The sequence below is a fragment of the Bidens hawaiensis genome, unplaced genomic scaffold (assembly GCF_021521415.1).
Source record: "Bidens hawaiensis isolate Kalapana, Puna unplaced genomic scaffold, B.hawaiensis_p1.1 tig00001960_1, whole genome shotgun sequence".
NCBI classification, from domain to species: domain Eukaryota; kingdom Viridiplantae; phylum Streptophyta; class Magnoliopsida; order Asterales; family Asteraceae; genus Bidens; species Bidens hawaiensis.
The window spans coordinates 559061-579915 of NW_027491108.1; the positions used below are offsets into that span (position 1 = coordinate 559061).

At 32.8% G+C, this 20855-nt stretch overlaps 2 protein-coding genes across 2 annotated transcripts; both read right to left on the reverse strand.

The window, feature by feature from the left end:
- Window positions 1-327: 327 nt before the first annotated feature.
- LOC143601753 (uncharacterized) lies at window positions 328-3005 on the reverse strand. Its single transcript, XM_077079071.1, has 4 exons — window positions 2544-3005; window positions 1910-2369; window positions 1710-1843; window positions 328-363 (listed from the first exon to the last, which is right to left on the reverse strand). The coding sequence occupies exons 1-4, from the start codon at window positions 3003-3005 to the stop codon at window positions 328-330; spliced, it is 1092 nt and encodes a 363-aa protein (XP_076935186.1).
- A 6770-nt stretch (window positions 3006-9775) lies between these two features.
- Window positions 9776-12443, reverse strand: LOC143600178 (uncharacterized). Its single transcript, XM_077077942.1, has 3 exons — window positions 11080-12443; window positions 10707-10899; window positions 9776-10414 (listed from the first exon to the last, which is right to left on the reverse strand). The coding sequence occupies exons 1-3, from the start codon at window positions 12406-12408 to the stop codon at window positions 9822-9824; spliced, it is 2115 nt and encodes a 704-aa protein (XP_076934057.1). The 5' UTR covers window positions 12409-12443; the 3' UTR covers window positions 9776-9821.
- Window positions 12444-20855: the final 8412 nt, after the last annotated feature.

Sequence of the window (20855 nt, forward strand, 5' to 3'; positions counted from 1 at the left end):
CCAATCAAACACGTTGTGGATTTTCTAAAGGATTCATTTCATTTCCGAACTTAATTTTTTTTAAAAGCATTCCGTGAACCGAACACCCCATAATTTAAAGTGGTCTCAGTTGTTACATTCTGTTGCTCCTCATCTTTTTGATAAAGCACTAGGGTTGTAAAGACGATGCTGCAATCTGCATGTTGGTGGATAGAAGTGGCAACTTGTGTTTGGTTGGTGGTTTGATACATTTTTGTGTTTACAAGTTGAATTATTTAACCCAAACACGACTCATATACTCAATCGTATTAAAGATATTAATTAACACTAAACCAAGTATACTTAAAATCATGTAACCCTATCATGATCCGTGTAACCCTTTAGCTAATCAAATCAAATCAAATGATTTAATAGAAGAATTGCAATCAACCAGGTGGTTTGCAAATGAATTATTATCAAGTTATAAACATGTTAAATTTGCCATAAGCGGTGTGTAAACGGGTTGACCTTATGGATCATTTACATAACTTTTTATATAACTTTTTATATGTAAGAATTGTTTCCAAAACTATATATGTCACAATAACTATTTACTATTTTAATATTATATTCACTTCGACTTGTAGATCTTCATAAAAGTTATGAAAAAAGTTAGGTCGAGCTTTAAAGAAGTATGTCATGTTTCAGGTGATATATATCACGACTCCATAAATCAGTTAAAATTGAGAAGTTTGGTGCGAGCATTGCTTTATAAAAGATTAGACAAATCAAACGACTGATGAATTGACATATTGTAAATGAGTGATTGGCCGTAAATAAATCAATTCACACACACACACAAATGTTAACCTAACTTTAACTTGTTTATTAAATGGTTTAACATTAACAACACAAAACCAATGCATTTTCATGTGTTCTAAGTTATGTTAGGAATTACCACCCCTAAAATCAGTGACGGATCTAGACTTGAAACTTAGGGGTAGCGCTCAAATTTTTTTTTCCATAGTTCATACAATGCTAACGAAACAAATATGAAAAAAACGACAACAAATAAATTTAAACGCACGGGCTGTAAATTTCTCCTCTTCGGTTTTTAATCGCTTGAAATCGAGCCATTACATCTTCTTCATTTACTTTATCAAACGTCTCTCTTTCGACCGCACAAATTAAAGCATTGTTCAAATACTCATCACCCATTCGATTGCGCAAATCCGTCTTTATAAGCTTCATTTTAGAAAAACATCTTTCAACGGTTGCAGTTGCGAGGGTAAAACCAACGTTAACTTCAATATTCGATAAACCAAAGGAAAAGTTGTGTGTTTTCCAGTTTCCACCATTACACGAGCAAAATCACCTATTCCACCTAGACTTGCAAAATTCTCATCTTCCTTTAAAGTGTAATAAAAGGTGGTAAGATCACCCGAAATACAACCTCTTTCTTCGTTAGTAAAATCGTTCGGATACATCTCTGAAAAAGCCACTATCTTAGATATGTCAAACTTAGAAAACGAATCACAAGGATTTAAACCCGACATATTTTCTAACAAACTAGTCGAGACCTCACTAAATCTATTTCCAAGTTCTTGAATTTGCATATCCAAAACCGTATTAAAAACTTCAACCTCAAAATGATGTCGATTAGTAATGGCATTCTTTCGGTTTCTTTGATTACCATAACTTTCCGCCATATCTAACATCTTAATCTTGTTTTTTTCACAAAAAGATGTCACTTTTGCCAACATCTTGTCAAATCCGTTTTGTCTTAGATTATTCAATGCTCGATTTTTCCCGCTTATCAACTTAGCCGCTTCTAACAAATCTTGACTCTTTTTTTGAAGATATTTTGCTAGAGCATTCGTGAGGCCTAAAATTTCATCCAACAAGTGTATATAAAACACAAATTCAAGTTTCTTAAAATAGGATAGAATACCTTTCGTATTGGATCGTTGTTGCACGCTCTCTCCATCTACTTTAATAAATTTAAGTACCTCAACAACTTTCGGGAATAATTTTAACAAACTTGTGATTGTTCTATGATGAGAACCCCATCGCGTGTCTCCGGCTCGTACAAGGGAAACCTCTTGGTTTAATCCTTTTCCTGTTTTAATCTCACCAAGAAGAATTTCATTTTCCACTCTCTCTTTTTTTAACTCCATCATCATATCTTTTCTTTTGCAAGAAGCACCAACCGTATTAACAACCATGCCAATAGATTCATAATATTCTTTAACACCAGTATATTTTTTTGCAACAGCCACAATCACTAACTGAAGTTGATGAGCAAAGCAATGTATGTAATGTGCTGATGGCTTATCTCTTAGAATCAAAGCTTTTAATCCATTAAACTTTCCTCTCATGTTGTTTGCACCATCATAACCTTGACCCCTAGCCTGTGTAAACAATTATAAACTATAGGATACATAATTTAAAGTTTATGTAACAAAAGTATTAAACGAATTACTTACTTGATCAATGCTCAACTGGTTATTTGATAATAAAGAAACGATGGCTTCTTTAAGAGTTGCAGAAGATGTATTATTTACGGTGAGCAACACCAATTAAACTCTCTTTAACAACCCCGCGTTATCAACATATCTCAAAACTACGACCATTTGTTCTTTTTGAGACACGTCACTAGACTCATCGGCTAACAACCCAAACATGTCATCTTTAATTTTTTCACAAAGCTTTTTGGTTACTTCTTTCGCAAAGCAATTGATAATCTCTTTCTGTATTGATGGAGCTGTTAACTTATTATTCTTTTTTGCATTCCCTAAACAATACTTACCAATATCCGGGTTGTTCTCACAAATCAACTTTAAAACCGCAAGAAAAAGACCTTTAGAAAAAGAGTCTTCAGATTCATTATGACCACGAAATGATAAACTGTTTTCTAACAAGAATCTAGAACTACGTACAGAACCCAATAATCGATACCAATTTGCAATCTTTTCTTCATTACTATGCTCAGTGACATTCGCATCATAGGATCGCTTTTGGTTCAAAAGATTACCACATTTTTGCATCGTTTTACTATGAGCACTATTAACTTCCCCAACATGTTCATTTAAAACACCAGGTTTACTCTAATTACAAAAGCCTCCACTAACAAAAGCCTCTCTCCCACCTTGATTACCAACACTTCCATTAAATAAGTAACAACATAAGCAATATGCTTTTTCTTGTTTAGTGCTATACTCCAACCAATCATATGTATCAAACCATTTGACATTAAAACGTCTCCAGCCACTAGAATATTTTGTCCATTTAAAGTCATGACCTCGTGGTTGAAAAGCCTTTTTAACAGGATATGCTCTTCTTATGTCATCTGTTTGATTAGGATGATAACTAGCTATAGGTGGTCTATCACCGGGATCCGAAGGAAGATCATTCAAATTGATTTTTGAACGTATTGAAGGACTTGAAGCCGAAGGAATATTTGAACTTGGACCGATATTTTCATTTTCTTGCAAATTATTAACCGTATTTGAACTTGAAGTTGGAATATTTAAACTTGGTGGGGAACCGATGTCATCGTTTTCTTTTATTTGACGTTTGAAAAGGTTGCTAATAAGAGATTGTTTACTCATCTTCAATTCTTCAAAGTTCCCTAAACAAAATTTGAACCAAAAACCTAATATCAATTCCAATTTAAACATAAAACTAGAAGCTAAATACAATAAATATATATAATTAATTCCAAATATTAATTCCAAACGGACCAAACATAAACCCTATATATATAATGTTTACAAATTACAATAAAAAATCTTAGTTATCAATTATCATAGTTCTTACCGAGAAGAATCAAAGATGGAGAGGTGGCAGAGTGGCGAACGGGCCGAACGGCGGACTGGTGGCGGTGGTAGCTGGTCGGTGCTCGCCTGGTCTAGGCGTCTGGGTCGGCTGGTCGGGCGCTACAGTGGCGAACTGGCGATTGATCTGCTTTGGTTTGGCTCCTGCGTCTGTTTCTTTTATTATTATTTTTTATTTAATTATTGTATTATTTGAGATTTTTGTTTTGGGTTTGGGCTATTGTCAATTTGTTGTTTAATTATTAAATTGATTGGGCTTATTTTTGTTAAGGGGCAACGTTATTTTTTGTTCAGGGGTAACGAAACACGAAAAACCGACAAAATTTTTTTTTTTACACTACCGGTAAGACGTTGAGGGGTACTATATGTCCGCCACTGCCTAAAATGGGTGATATGGTCGCAGTACTTTGATGGCATAGATGAGGTAGGGAAAGAGGGAACGCGTGTGTGTAAATAAGGAGCAGGAGATCGAGAACAAAAACAAGTTCGTTGAGGCGGATTAAGTTTTAATATAACAATAAAATTATCATTTTAAAATTTTCAACACATATCCATTTACGGATTACAGATGTGACATGTTTTAAAACTATAGATCATTTACATGACTATTTGTACTTAAGAATTGTTACTAAAAATGTATTTATCAAAACAACGTCTCATTTGCTCTAATAATTATGTACTTGACGTATGACGTAGCTACTTCGAAACTTTCCATCTTTCATGCTCATACAATCTTTAATGAAAAGTTTGGTCGATTTTAAAAGAAGGGTGCCATCTTTCAATTGATATATGACTCCATCAATCGGCTAAAATTTGAAAAGTTTGGTGGGGACATTGCTTCAAAAAGAAATAAGCAACTTATATAAATTTTGATAAAATGTAAAAGGTTTGAGACCATGTATGTCGTCATAGACTAGTCAAACAACCTATATGACACGTTATATCATGTTCAGGATAAATTGTACCTTATGTTTGCATGTTCCTCCATTAAAAAGTTTTTTTTGGCATTCTTTATTGCATGTGGAAACATACGAACCGGTATTAGGTTTTTATTTATTTTTAGCTTATAAATAAATAATAAGTTTGAAGTTTGATTAAAGAGATGTTTATGTAAATAACAATGTGACTTATAAAATGCAAGAAGCTTTGGTATAAATCTATACTATACATAATAATTATTAATGGGCAAATTAAGACGCCTTCTTTTAAGTAATTTACAACCCTTCAATGTATTAGGTACAACATCAATTAGGGGCAATAATGTCACTGTAACACTAAAACTCACGTGCATTTTAAATTCTTTAAAATAATTACAATTTTAATTCCTTAAAGTTTCAAAATTAGCCCTGCATCTTTTACTTATATATTCTTTAATTTTCAATTTTAACCCAACTACCCCCCGATTTTTAAACGCTCATAACTTTTTCATACGTTAGTATTTTTTATATTAAATGTCATCATAAAAACGAGGATTTTATTATCTTTAATTTGAGTATGATATTGCTATAGTTTACGAAGTAAAAAAAACATTTTATGCAGAACTGTTTGTGGTTCGATTTTGATTGTTTTAAATTAAACAATGTGCCAACTTTAAGCATTTTTTTTGTCGACGAAAATCGAAATTGAAACGTTTAAAATTAAAACTCAACTAAGTTGAACCATTACCAATGATTAGGTTTCGATATAGTTTGTACTTCGATAATAAATTGAGTTTAAAATAAGAATTATTAATCTGTCTATACATTCACTTCAAACTAAGCACCAACCAATACGTTACTTAAAAGAATTATAATATGAACAAAAATAACTTTGGTCACATAAATGATAAACCTTATTAGAATAAATAGAAGGCGAAATCATAACAAAAACAAATATTACAAAAAAAAAACCATACTAAAAATTGGACTAAATTAAAATTGTAAAAGACGATTTTACTCGTATTAAATTAAACTTTGTTTAACTATATCTAATATATATTATAAAACATATCTAATACTAAATAAGTAAATAATTAACATTTCTATATGTACGATCAGCTCAATTTCAACCGTGAAACCAAACTAATGAACAGTCTGACAGTTTCAAACGGAATAACGAACACTCAAAAATTTGTTACATGATTACCAAGTTTGTGTTTCCCGCTGCATAGCGCGGGCACCCTTCTAGTATTAGATTATAGAGTAAACTATCATTTTTGTTTTTGTTTTTATGGTTTGGTCGTTTTTGACAACTTCATCCACTTTTTCTTTTTTCTTCCCGCGCATGACCTAAGGCACACCACTTATTTCTTTAACCTCACCATCGTCATGGTACCGCCATCCGTTATAATCTTTGTTGAAACAACTAGACTCGTATTAACATTTATGGATGGTATTGGTCTCTCTTATGGTTTCTTTACCAAAACCATAAACCCCATCATTAACTATGCATTTTAAAGCGAAACTCGACTAAGATGACAATTATGTCGTCTGTATCATACTCCTCAGTTGTAACAATTACGCATATTATTATAGGTTTATCATATTAATATATTTTTTCATACTAATAAAGAACTTATTATCTATATAGAAATAAATGTGGCAGATCGGTGTCACAAAAATTTTTTTGAATATTTTATTATTATTTTTTTTTGCTCTAAGAATCTTTTTTTAAGGTAGATACGGGACCATGATGCAAATAACTCTTGACCAAATATATAACGAATTATTATTATTATTATATAATATAATTAACATGTTACAAAGCCTTGACAGGGTCATTTTGTGGCACCATATTGGTATTATTTTGTTTTTGTTTTTGTTGTGTTTAAGTTTCGGCTGTAATGAACGAAATGAAAACCTACTGAATATGAATTTTTTTTGTTCTTTCTTTTATTATTTTGTTTTAGTTACGGTACCGTACCGAACGCGACGGAAACCGACCGAATGCTGATTTTTGTTTTAGTTCTGGTACTGTAACGAACATGATGAAAACCGACTGAATTCGCGTAGACTCAACCGACTCAACGCCCGAAATTGATAACATTCGGGTTTTACAAATGAGCGAGTTTTACTGACCGAAGCCAGGCCATTGGTACACCCCAATTTGTATAATTTTTTTGTAGTTCCGATATAATAACGCATGTAATTGAAACCAACCGAATTCGCATCGACTTACCGTATCAACGCTTGTGTTTTACCACCGCCCGTGTTTTACCGACCTGCCTGACGCATTGCGCTGGGAAAAACACTAGTTAACATTTAAAAATAGAAAAAAACGGAAAGCAAACTTAAAACTTAAAAAGATATTTAGCTTTGAGAGATTGTTTTGTTTTCTTTCATTTGTACGTAGCATTGCATGATGATAAGTCGCATTTTCCCAACATTACATGTTATGCAATTTGTCCTTATTAACCAAATTCAAGATATAAGTTGAATGTCCCACCATTCTAGATTTTAAACCACTAGCAGTCAATGGGCTTTTACTTGCCCACCAATTATTTCTTAGGAATTCTTTGTACTTGTATCTATAAAGCCATAAAGGTACATTTTTTGTTTCACCTTATTGTAATTATTGTATATTTAACATCTTTGACCAAAATAATACATTAAATCCATACAAACTTGAGTCGCTTATACACTCTGTAACTTTTTCATATATATTTTTGTGGGAATGAGATATTTCATATTATGTTAAAAGCTGAATTTAAAAAGAAAAACATAATATCAACAACATAAAACTCGAATACTGGGTATGGATAGTAGTTTCAGTGGCGCCTTTTCTCAGGAGATGGTGGGCTTGGGATACCAAGCGCTGTGTGCGGTTGTCGACGTATGGGGTCGTCTTTTTCCATTGGATTACCCTAGATAGTCGGGTTTTGTTTGCTGGTCGTTTAAGAAGAAGAAGATGAAAATAGTCACGCATTTACCTAAAAAATTTATGATCAACATGCCTTTAAATTAACAGTAACAGTATTTGTATAGTTTGAGTGTAAATTTATTACAATTTGACTTAGTACACCCATGACTCCATGAGTACTTTTACAATGAAAAATACAATTAATTATCAATATTTAACATTTTATATTTAAAAAATTAATATTCAGGATTCATACCCAATATTCTCTTTTTAATACTTGAAATTCAGTAAGCAACATTTAATTTTTTAAATTCATTAATCTGATATCACATTAATATAAGTATTTCACTTCTTTTTTTTTTAAAAAAAAATTACCGGTATTTGTAACGTATTTGTTTATATACAAACATTCAGTTTTTTTTTTTTTTTTATTTATAAGCTTGACGTAGACCCTATTGGAGGGATCCAATCTTTGTACCAAATTAAGAAAAGATTACTAAACTAAAGTGGCACATCATGGAGTGTCTAAAACCACCATGTCGTGTCATCTTTATACCGTTCCATATGATCCAAGACCCACCACATGAAAGGAATGTAAGCTTGTCACTCTTATCTTCTTTTCTTTTTATGATAAAATATCTCTTATTTGACTTTTTATTTTATATTGGAGATCGAATCTTAATACATAATTATATAATTCTTGGTATTGAGAATGGTATAATGACTAAAACATATAAAACTTAAATTATAGCATTACATACGAATACATTAACCACATAGAAAGTTACAACTGGGTCTTTAGGAAATTCTAATCATGAGAATTTCTAAGCAGAAAACTCATAGTACTTAGACTAAGGGGTGTGACAAACATGTGTGAAACCTTGCGTCACCTCATTTCCACTCTTCTTTCACACGTAATGAAAAAATGAGGTGTGATTATGCTTTCTAAAGAGCGTGAAGAGGCACAAACCTCTTTGGTGTAAGCCCATGCTCGAATCATGGTCGCAGATGTAATAATTAGCAGTAAAATTGTGAAAATTTGGTAGTAGGTGCAATAGTTATCAGAGTAAAAAATGTGAGAAAATTTGCCGTTCAAAAGAAAAAGTAATACATAAATATGAATATGTAGGTAAATTTATGTTTAGCGTTAAATTATTTACACTATAACATATACAAATACAAACACTCATTATAGTTTTCTGATTTAGGTGTGTATACGAAATTGTTACGGAAATGTGAGAGGAGAAATATATAAACACTAAGTAATTAAATAGATAACACATATACTATTTTATAGTTATGTTATTAATTAAATAGATAACACATATAATATTTATAGTGATGCCTTCTTATTAAAGCATTGTTATAAAAAATGAGCGCTTCAAATTATTTATAGCTGTGTGTCAAATCCTCGCCTGCTAGTATAAATAAGTAAATAAATTTATTTATAAGGTTGAGTTTATTTAAACTAAACTTGATCCAAGTTTTTACTAAGCTGATTTTAAATAACTTCCATTTAGCTCGGTCTTGTTTGCAGTTTGCACACTTTTCCAAACCACAAGAAGTTACCTATAAATAAGTTCTTTATTATAATCCTTTTAAGAGTAAAGTTTTTTATTATAATTTTCTCTAAGAGTAAAGTATTTTAATTTATAAATAAGTCAGAGTGAGGCCATAACCACAATATCCCATTTCAATATTTTATGCTTCCTTTAAATATCATCTTCGGTACCTCCATTCAAAGACAGATACCAACAGTGACCGTTATATACTTGTCCAAGTTGCCCCACACACATATACACCTTTTCTAAGTTATTAAGTTAATTACAATTTAGTAAATTTCATTTGTCACTATAGTTCAATCCATATTTTTCTTTTTGCCATATTAGTGATGTTCATTTATGCCATTCGTTGCGGGAGAGAAGGTCAGTGACGTTATCTTTTGCAGATCTTGGGCGTTATCCAACGATAAACACTGTCCTGGGTGGGCGTTGACGAACAGCCTTACACTAACTAAATTAACTTTTACTCTTTGATGTAGTCATGTAAAATCATTTCACTTATTTCACACAAATTTGGTTATTAGCTTCCACCAAAAATCGAAAATTATCAAAAGATAAAAATTATTTTAAAATATAAAAAAAGAGCGGGAAAATTAAACTAAACGGATTCCTGTCTGCCCCAATTATTTTAAAAAAAATTAAAAACTAATTTCCTTCGAGGCGCGCAGAACGTAGTTTTCCCGGCAAACTCAACTAGATCTCCGATTGTTTCGCTCACTAGATCCTTGAATATCAGCCGTTCGATGTACAGTACGGATTCCGCTACCTCCACCGGATGATCTCCCCAGCCATTGTTTCCGGCGAGGTCCTTTTTCAGCACCGTACATATCAGATCCAACAAATTGTCCGCCGTTTCAGGCTCACGGATTGTCTTAAACTCGGTACAAATCTGCTTAACGGCGTTACTCGATTCCGTTAACGAAATTGCATTCCACTGCGGTAAGTCTCTGTTACGGCGGAGGATTTCCGTTACGACGTCAAACACGAGCTTCCGTTGAAGCTTTGAACCGGTTGATGACTCGTTTTCGTTATGACATTGCTTCTCCAGAAAATAGAAGACGCTGGATTCGTCCGGAAGGTATTTTAATGCTCGGAGTATTTTGGAGATGTACGTGAAATCAGAATCGCCGGATATGAAGTCTTCGTCTTCGTTTGATGTTGCCGGAGATATAATAGAGCTCCGGATGTCATCATCTTCTAGATCTACGGTAACTGTAACATCTGCAGATTAAAACAAAAATAAATAATTAAAATAATCTGAAATTAGTCTCTGACGTTCAATTGAATGATATTTTGACTTTACGACGGCGTCGTCAGAGTGCCGATGACAACCACCTGTGAGGTTGCCCTGGCCACGTGACGGTAACTACCGGCGTATGTTAAGTTTTGTACGTATTAGTCTGTTAACTGATTCGGTGAGGTCATTGTCATAAAAGTAACGAAAACGAATAATCGAAGGCGTTGTGTTTAAAAGTCACTCAGATTCCGCCACGTGGCAGGAGGTTGTAACTACCTTTGAAATCAATAGTGCGTTTCTTCACCGGTGACGGAGACGACGCTTCATCCTTGTCAAACGCCGAGTCAAGTACTGAAACTGGACTCGGTAACACGGAGTTAGAACTCGTGATGCTGTTCATCTCCGCTAGTAATTTGTCACATCTCGCCAATAAGCTTTTTCCTTCTCTGCATTCCTCCGGTTTTGATCTCTGTTAATCAATAAATCATTAACGTGATGAATAATTAACAATTAACAGATATGTGATTGTGATTATGATTTATGAACTGATTGTTTATCTCTGATTTTTTTTTGTAAATGATATCTATATACATATTTTTACGGACGCCACTAAAAAAAGCCGATTACAATAAAGTGACAGATTATTTACCTCTGGATCGAAGTGAGAATTTGTACTGCCGGAGCTTTCGGAAACGGATGACAATTCATCCTCCGTAACAACTATCCGAGAAACCTTTGCTTTTGAGTAGATCTTCTCCGACGGTCTCTTGCTTCTCGGAGATCGATCCGTGACGACGGAATGACGTTCAGATCCGGTTCTTTTCGGTGTAAGTTTTGGAGAATTAACCGGCGAAATCCTTCGTGATTCAGTCGATTCGTGATATCTGTTTTGCGTTTCGATTACTACCGCTTTTCTCTTATCATTTGTGTTACAATTAATCGGCGAATTTGTAAACCTAACCGGACTTCTGCCGCTTCGATCAAACACTCCACGTTCCTTTCGTGGTGAAAACTCGGCGGAGTATCTCCGATTTGACGGAGAACGCGGTGAACACCGGCGGTGGTTCATGAGGATTGCATTTGAATCGTAAACGAAGTTCCGGTGGCTGTCTCGGTTTATAGAATGTAAAAGACCTTTGAGCTGCATTGCTTCGAGAATATGCTTTAATGCTTCCAGATCCTTAGACTGTTCATCTACGCCTCTCAGTCTTAAATTCTTCCCGGAGATCGTCTGCTTTGGCTCCGGGAAGATATCCGCTGAATCGAAGAAGCTTCTTCTCTGACTCTGCTGAGAGTACCTCCATTGATTTGTTTTACTTAATTCATTCTTCTGGTTTCGTAATGAATGCTTCACCGGCTCAGTAATTGTTTTAACTAATTGTGATTTATTCGTTTGATTCGTCTGTTTCGCCGGAAAATTGTTGCAGTCGCTGAATCTCGACTGGAACAAATCACGTGAAACTCTGGATTCCGACGCCGATCGTCGGAGCTCCGGCGTCTTCACAGTTTCAGGACTCGAGAATGACGAATCGGAAGACGGTAACTGGTCAAGTCCCATCAATTTCGCAATAACGCTTGGCGACCTTCGTTGCTTCTCGAAGCTACCATTAACGGAGTCCGGCTGGATCTCTTTCGCACGCAGACTGCCTTTCGAATCAACTGTGGCTCTACTGTCAAGAGACAGTCTCGGCATTATCGGAAGCGGTAGTGGTGACCTCGGCGGCGTTGACGTCGGAAAGAACTTTGAATTGGCCGCCGGAGACGGCGGTAAACCTTCTGCATTTTCCGGTGAGTTAACCACTGGCTTTTTGGTTTCCGGTGAGGTGACCGATGGGCTGACGGTGGATGCAGGGAGGCGTTTAGTGGAGTGGATGCGTTTTCCGGCCAAAATCTGTTGGCGGTCGAAGATGTGAAGGAAGCCGGACATGCATCCGATTTGTTTATCGAGATGCTGGTCTTGGATTGGGCCTGTCATCATTTTCCGGTGACGTTCAGGTATGATCTCTCCTTTTCTCCGGCAAACACACACACACAGAGAATTTATTTGATATTAATGTTACTTCTTCACATTAATACAAAGAGTTTCATGAACATAATGATATTATGTTGCTACATACTCTCTCTCTCTCTCTCTCTCTCTCTCTCATATTCATATGGTGTTTTGTTGATTATTATTTTCCGCTTTATCTGTAACTCCCGCTTTCTGCACATTTAAAGGAAGGAAGTGAGGGGAGACATGATGGTGGGGCAATCTACATGTTATCACATTTGTTTCTTTTAAGTCAAGTATTTTATTTTTAAACAAGTAACATGTTTCGTTTTACGAAAATATCTATTTTTGCATATTAAAATAGAGGGAAAGGTTAAAATACAAAGGAGATAAAAATGATAAGTATGAGAATGATTTGTGCTAGAAAAAAAACAAAAATTTTCTAAAAATTAATCAAAAAATCATAACTCAAAATATAAATAAAAAACAAAAAAAGTTTAAAAACCAAAAATGTTTCCCTCGTCATTCTCGCTAAAAAAAAAAACTTTACGAAAGACACAATGCAGAGACAAAAGACACAATGACGAAAATGAACAAAAAACACAATTATAATTAAAAAAAGACATAATAAATGGCAAAATATAACACAATGCCGAATAAAATATAACACAATATTAAGTAATATAACACAAGGTCAAAGAAAAAAAACACAATCAATGACGAAAATAAACACAAAACACAATGATAAACAAAAAGACACAATAGTCTTTTTCACTCAACATTGTGTTTTTTTCGAGTTTTTTTTAAGAACGAGGAAGACGTTGGAAACATTTTTGTGTTTTTACTTATTTTTTATTAAATTTTGAGTTATGATTTTTTATTTATTTATTTTTAATTTTTTGGGTAGCTATAAATCCTTCTCATCCGTCTAATTTTTGTCTCCCTATGTAGAATAACTTACACTTAAAATAAAATCTCACCTAATGTTAAATTTAAAGCATAAACTTTTTTTTTTAATAATTTGTAACCTAAACATCTAAATTATTTTTAAAAACAACTATCCAAATTCTTATAAAAACATTTGGGATAAAAAATATAAGCCATGTGAGAAAGAAAATAACACATTAGCAACACAAATGAATGTAACGATTTTAAGTTTTGCTAAAATAGAGTTATATCTTTTCAAAATTAACATGTATAGAAAATTGGTATCTGCTTTCAATGGTATTTACATTCTTCCAATGCATATTTCCCTCTTTAGTTATTCATAACTTAGTTAAAAAAATCATAACTGGTTTTTACGCATTAAAATTATAGTTATTTCAACTTTAAATAGTATAATATAGACATGTTTATTATATTTATATCAAACTGAACTATTTAAAACAAAGTAAATTAGTTAATTGTCGGTTTAAGATTTGTAGCTTTCAACCAGTTTGGCATAAGTATAATTTGGGGCGTCAATTTCTACACAACCTGAAAGGCATGAAAAAGAGAAAAAGAAAAACATTTTATTGGTTGACTAACATAATCTGTTTTATTAAAGATGTTAAACTGAACAGAACATGTTTAATAAATAGGTTAACCTGAACACAACCTGTTAATAAATGGTCTTTTTTTTAAACATCTAATTTTTTCTACTTTATTTTATCTTCATGTCTCAAGTGACACTAGAATCCACAACCATTTAGTTGAAGGTCGTACATCTTTACTAGTAGACCAAACTAGTGGTTGTAATAAATAAGTTAGTCTGCTTTGCTGTTTTTAAACAAATTAATATTTAAACTTTAGAGATGATAAATGTTGATATTTAAAGTTATACCAAATAAATTACACAAATAGCCCATCAACTATTAAATGGTCTTCATAAATTACATAAATACTCCTTAAAGGAACATAAGAAATCTAATAAGTTACTTGAAATCAAGAAATCTACTACTAACCAGGTAAACAGTTTTATCTTTTTAAAAATAATGTAGCATTCCATATTTAGATGGTCTTCCGTTCAACGCATAACTTCTCTGTATATGCCTATGGTCCACTACTGACTACTCTACTAGAATCAAGTTCTCATGGTCCTAGCTATTGGGCATAGCCATTGCATACCCCCTCTTACACACACATACATGTAGTGTTTGGGTGGTTTGTCTATTTCCAGTTATTAAAGAAGAGCATGGTGAAACTTGAGTCAATCAGTCAATAAGCTTGCTTGTTTAGATCAGTCTTTTAGTTTCAGACTTCAGAATGTGTGGTTTTCAAGTAACATGTGGGATGCTGGGTGGGGGTTGGAGGTTAGTGGGTAGGTGGATGTGCCCCAAGTTCCATACAATGAACCTGCAGAATTCACCTTCCAAGTAAAAAGCTTTTATGAGATGGAAATAAAAAAGTTACAATAATGTTGATTGGGTTAAAACTTATAAAAGAATGCCAAATCAGTGATGAATGGGCTGGTTCTGATTCCTTTTCTGTACATAATACTGGTTTAACTGTTTAAGCTGATGTACCACTTTGGACTTGGAGACTGTCCAAAACTTAAATAATGCAAAATGCAGATTAAGTATTTAAATTAAGAAGAGTGAAATATGTTCTGACTTTTGATTACATAAACAAATTATCTGGAAATGTGTGCTTAATTATAGTTTTTCTTTTTCTTTTACCAACTCAAAACACAACTAAATGGTACAAAGCTTTTAACTCTTAAAATAGATAGATGAAAAACAGTTGACATTTATATAAAGTTACTTTCAAATAAAAATATTAGCATTATATTTTTTGTTAAGGATGATATAACAAATAGTTGAATAATTGAGTTGATTAACAAGCCATTTTACCTTTTATTCCTATAAATTTACAACTAATTAATATTGTTTTGAAACTCTTTGGAATGTATGATGACAAAAGGAATAGCTATAAAATAACCGGTGCATTTTTCTTAAAAGATTAGGTGCACTAGGCGTGAGGAAGAAGCATGGTGACATGTATGATGTAGCACAATGTGTTTAGGTTAGCTTTAGGGCCACATCTTATCTTAATTTTATGGAAAATTGGTTTTAAATAATCCAAACTATACCCTATTGGCAAATAACAGCCCCAACTTAACACTTGGCCGGTGACGGTCCCAACTAAACGTGTATTTGTTTCCAATGGTCCACGACTAACGAAAGATTAACTCTGTTAATTTTATGTTTATGTGGCACGCATAGTTGTCAAGAATTTGGTTATGTGGCATATTATGTGGCATTTGTTTTTTAATATTATATATAAATATTATATAACACTTTAAAAAATTATTTAACCCAACCCAGCCTCCCGTCACCCCCCTTCTATCACCGCAACTTCATCTTTGGCAGCTCGGAGGGCGGCAAGCCACCATCACCACCTTCACTATAAAGCATATTTTCTACATAAATATTATATTGAGTTAATCATTAAACTAAGCACAAAAATTGGATTAACCTTACATCATGTTATTTTCTTAAACCCAAAACAAGTATGACACCGGTTCATCGGAGAAGATGTAGAAGTATTTCAGAAAATTAAAGCTCATTCATTCGCGTTTCACATAAATACTGCAATTAATCGAAGCTCTCCAGATTTACAAAACCTAATTTAGATCTCAGATTGAAAACGGAAATCGCCAACTCGATTTTTCGGTGACGCAGATGCGAAAATACGGTGATTGATTGCAGATCTTATGAGAGAGGGAGAGGGGGGGACAAAGCGGTTAGGGTTTTGCCCCACCACCAGAGGTTTTTCATGGGGTTCGCAGTGGCCGGAAAATTAAGCGGTGTTGATGGTGGGTTGAAGATGGAGATGGTGTTGGTGAAGGGATGAAGATGGAGACGGTGGTTGTGTGTTGAAGATGTGTTTTAATATATCATATAACATATTTATAAATAATTTAAAGAGATGCACATGCCACCTAAGCTGTCACATAATCAATTTTTGACAGTTATGCGTGCCACGTAAGCATATGACTAAACGGAGTTAATATCTCATTAGTCGTGGACCGTTGGAAACAAATACACCTTTAGTTGGGACCGCCACTAGCCAAGTGTTAAGTTGGGACTGTTATTTGCCAATAGGGCATAGTTTGGATTATTTAAAACCAATTTTCCTAATTTTATATACACAAAAGCAATATGCTACACGGTTAATAAAAAGATTTGATGGAATGGATGTGCTCGAGGTTCGCTAAAGACGCTAAGTTCATACTTATGAGAATATACAAGGCATCAAAATCCTTATTGCAAGTGGGTCAATCTTTGGATCGGTTGACGGTTTATCTCAAGAGATCATCCGGTCCTATTATAAAAATGTACTCTAAGGACGCGTTCGTTTCACATAATTCGTGGGAATTCAAAGGATTTGGAATTAAAATCCAATGACATGGCGTGTTCGTTTCGTTGGAATTGGAATCTTAATTTCCTTTTGATGCGTTCGGTTGTCAAGGAATTAGAATTCAATTTCTTCAAATTCCTTTAAGTGATGGGATTTTAAATCCTTCCAAAATGTGGAGAATTTATGTGAATTCGTTGGAATCTTTTCTCGAGGTTTTTTTTAACGAGAACAACGAATAAAATACTTGGGTTTTTTTACTATTTTTGTTTTCGATTTATATTTTCAATTATAATTCTTTTATTATTATTTTTGAATATTTTTTTGAGGGGTTTTTGATCTTAATAGGAAACCTCTAAAAAAATCATTAAAAAAATCATAACATAAAATATAAATAAAAAATAAAAAATCTAAAAAAACTAAAATGTTTCCGCCGTTATTCTTGTTAAAAAAAAAACTTGATTCCAATTCCTTTGTCAAACGAACATACCAAGAATGGAATTGGATTTCAATTCCTTCAAATTCCAATTCCTATTGGAATGTTCAGATTCCAAATCCTCCAATTCCAAATCCTATGCAAATTACAGTTCCAATTCTATTTCATTCCGTGAAACGAACGCGCCTTAAATCTCTTCATGATAGAGAGAGAGAAAAAAAATTGAAAATTAAATAAACTTCATGCTAGAACTTTTTTGTTTTCGTTTTTTGATATATTTTATATCATATTATGTAACATGAGGAAATCTCGTTAAATAAAATATAAACTTCGAAACATCTTGATTAACTTTAGTGACCTCAAATATCGAGAGTCGAGGCAACCGATTGGCATATCATAAAATTAACACGTGTTCATGTTATATTTCAAAATCCATTTGTCTAGCATTTCAAGTTGCAACTATATTTAAATAATTGTTTATAAAAAATATGTATGAATATTGAAAAAAGGAAAAATACAAGTAATGAATAGATAATTATCTTAAAATACATAAACTTTTAGTTGAAGCAAATGAACCAAAATAGCCGTTGTAACATGTAAACTGGAACTTACATCACGATTAAACAACTTATGTATAGGTACATGAAAAAACATAATGATATCGATTAAAGTGGTAATTTTGGTGGACCGCAATACCTCATGTATAGTTTTATATTTAAGGTTTTAAATCACCAATAATTACTCTTTTAATTTGTTTTGTCACTGCTAACTATAGATTTATGCATATGAACAAAATCATTAAAAATTCGTAAAGGCAAAATCAACCATACAGGTAGCTAAACCTTGACACCGTTGATTTACAACAAAACATTACTATAATAGTGGAGGTTAAGAAAACTTACAATGTTGCTCTTAAGTTCTTGAAAATCTTCTCTCCACATGATCTAACATAATAATCTTCAACAAGCTTAATGATCCCATTTTCATGATACTTAAAACAACTATATAAAAAATATAATTTAAAAGAGCAAAATAATAATAACAATAAAATCATTAGCATTACCATAACATAAAAACTATGGCAAGCAATTTAATTCCAATCCCGACCTCACCTAAAAATATATAAAAATAAAAAATTATAATAAGTGTTTCACTTCAAACTAAGAATTTGAGTAAAGTAGACCCGTAGAGCTTTATATTCATACAAATACGCCCTGAACACACATTTGGTTAAGTTACTTTGAATTATCAAAAGTCGGTTAAAATATGGAAATAAGCTAAATTTTCAACACTTAAGTCACAAGTCCGTTATCATTTTGCACCCTTTTCAATAGATTAAATTACTAGATCACCGTTAAAAGTTAAAATATGGCAGGTCAAACCATACTACATATTTTATTGTTAAACACCAAAGAACATTAGTTGGAAGCTGTTCTTGTACATTGTTCTATTGGTTCAATCATTTGACTTCCTGATCCGTTTGCTATCATCATTGTTAATCATGGACTTTGTTTAGTTTTCTGCAAAACCAATCATTGGCATAGAGTAACACATACACTAGTCAAATCTCAAATATTACTTTGTATAAGGATTTTCTTTGCCTCATATTTATTTATGCTTGTTTTCGTATTCATCAACACCACATATGTAAGAATCAATTTTCATATAATTTGACTTGTCTGTTAATACTAACTGTGATTTGTATCATTTAGTAGTAAATCGACATAGATAGTTACACTATATCATATAAATTCATAATTTTGCCACATGGGACCAGAACTCAAGGAAATATACATATTTAAGTCAACTAACATCGGTATAGTAAGTAAGTTAAATATCATTATGCTAGAATAATCATCATCAACTCATACCAGATAAACACCAGATTATGCTAGAATAATCATCATCAAATCATCATCAACTCATACCAGATAAACACCAGATAATCATCCTTAGCACAACTCATACCAGATAAACACAAGTTATGACTTAAATCACAAATCCCTTTATGAGTTAAGGGAGGATTTTTCTTAGCAATTTTTCATAAATTCTCCTTTTGTTGCTAAGGAAAATCCATTCTAACAAAGAAAAATCGCTTCTTTTAACTTTAACTTTTCAATACTTAAATTTCAATTGTTGTAGGATTGTCTTACCAACAATAATGAAAAGCTTTAAAATTATGATTCAATAACACGTCTCCTCTATTGTTTGATTAATAAAATTCAAATTTCCTTTCGATAAAACAATTAATTATTTTATACATTAAAATTTTGTAATAATTTATGGTTTTTAAAATTAAAATATGAATATCTAAAAATTCTTTTTTGCAAATTATTTTATTTGTTAAATAAAAGTAAAAACAGAAATCACACATGAGATGAGATGATTGATTGATGTCCAGTAAGCTGATCGCTTTAGGGTTCCTAATCTACATCTAATCTAATGATATAAAATAATAAACCAAATCGATTTCACCGTCAACTAAATACCACTCTCCGTCACCAGCTTTCTTTCTTTCTTTCTGGATCTTCATCACCGATCCGATCCCATCCGGTCAGATCTCAGGTAACTAATTCTTCACATACCGAAGCCTGATTGATTTCGTCTTTGTGAAGTTATTGATTATATTCGTTCATTAGGTCTTTTTAGTGAAATTAGGTCTCAGTTATGTGGCGATTGACCGCTAATTGTGTCGTTAATTTGATTTCATCGGTTAGTTTATATAACACTGCTTGCTAATATCAGTTGGAATGTAACTGATTGCAACGGTTAGATTGACTGATCACTCACAGGCTTAGCTACAAGCTCAATTCAACAGCACATCATTCATTGCTTAATTAATTAATTCATCTTCTATTTTTACTTAATTAATACTACTGTTTTTTTATACAAACAAACTTCTTTGTATTTGAATCCCATGGATGACATCTTATTCTGGAATGCATATTTTTTAGGTTTCTAGCTTGAATGTTTCAACATCCGGTTGAGAATTGTAGAAACTTTTGCTTTACGCATCACATGATGCAGTGATGAAATTTGCATTGTGATGCGATGCCATGCGATATGGTCTGAGTTGATCTTATGCGCGATGAGGTGCTTATTCAGTTAGACCAGTAATTAAACAAATTGGATCGTTGATTGCAATGGGTTTTGAGTTCTTCAAATCTGACCATCATTTTAGCAATGGGTTTGAGTATTTGAACACATTCGACCATTTATTGAACAAATCTGACTAGAGATGATCATAATATCTTCTATTTTATTGTTTAAAAGTTAACAAGTACAAACGTTATCTATGAATAATTTTCTGGTATTTTTTAAAAACAATTGGGATCAAAACCATCGGATTACAACACGCTTTTTAAAACCAAGTGTATGCCTGACTTAGGCTGGCTAGCTGCTTGTTTATTCCAGCGCCTTATTTCTTTATCAGTAAGCTGCATATGTATGCATATGGCGTCATCTTTTATGCTTAAAAGCAATATTTGTGTTATGTTGTGTCACTGTGTGTTATGTCATATGTGCACACTCTAGTTTAGTAGTTTATCTCATTCTTCTTTAAGAAGATGATGCGAACTTTTATTCTGATTTTATTCAAATAATGACACTCTTGCAATTGCATGTTTGTTGCATATTATTTATGGAAGCATAGGAAAACGTG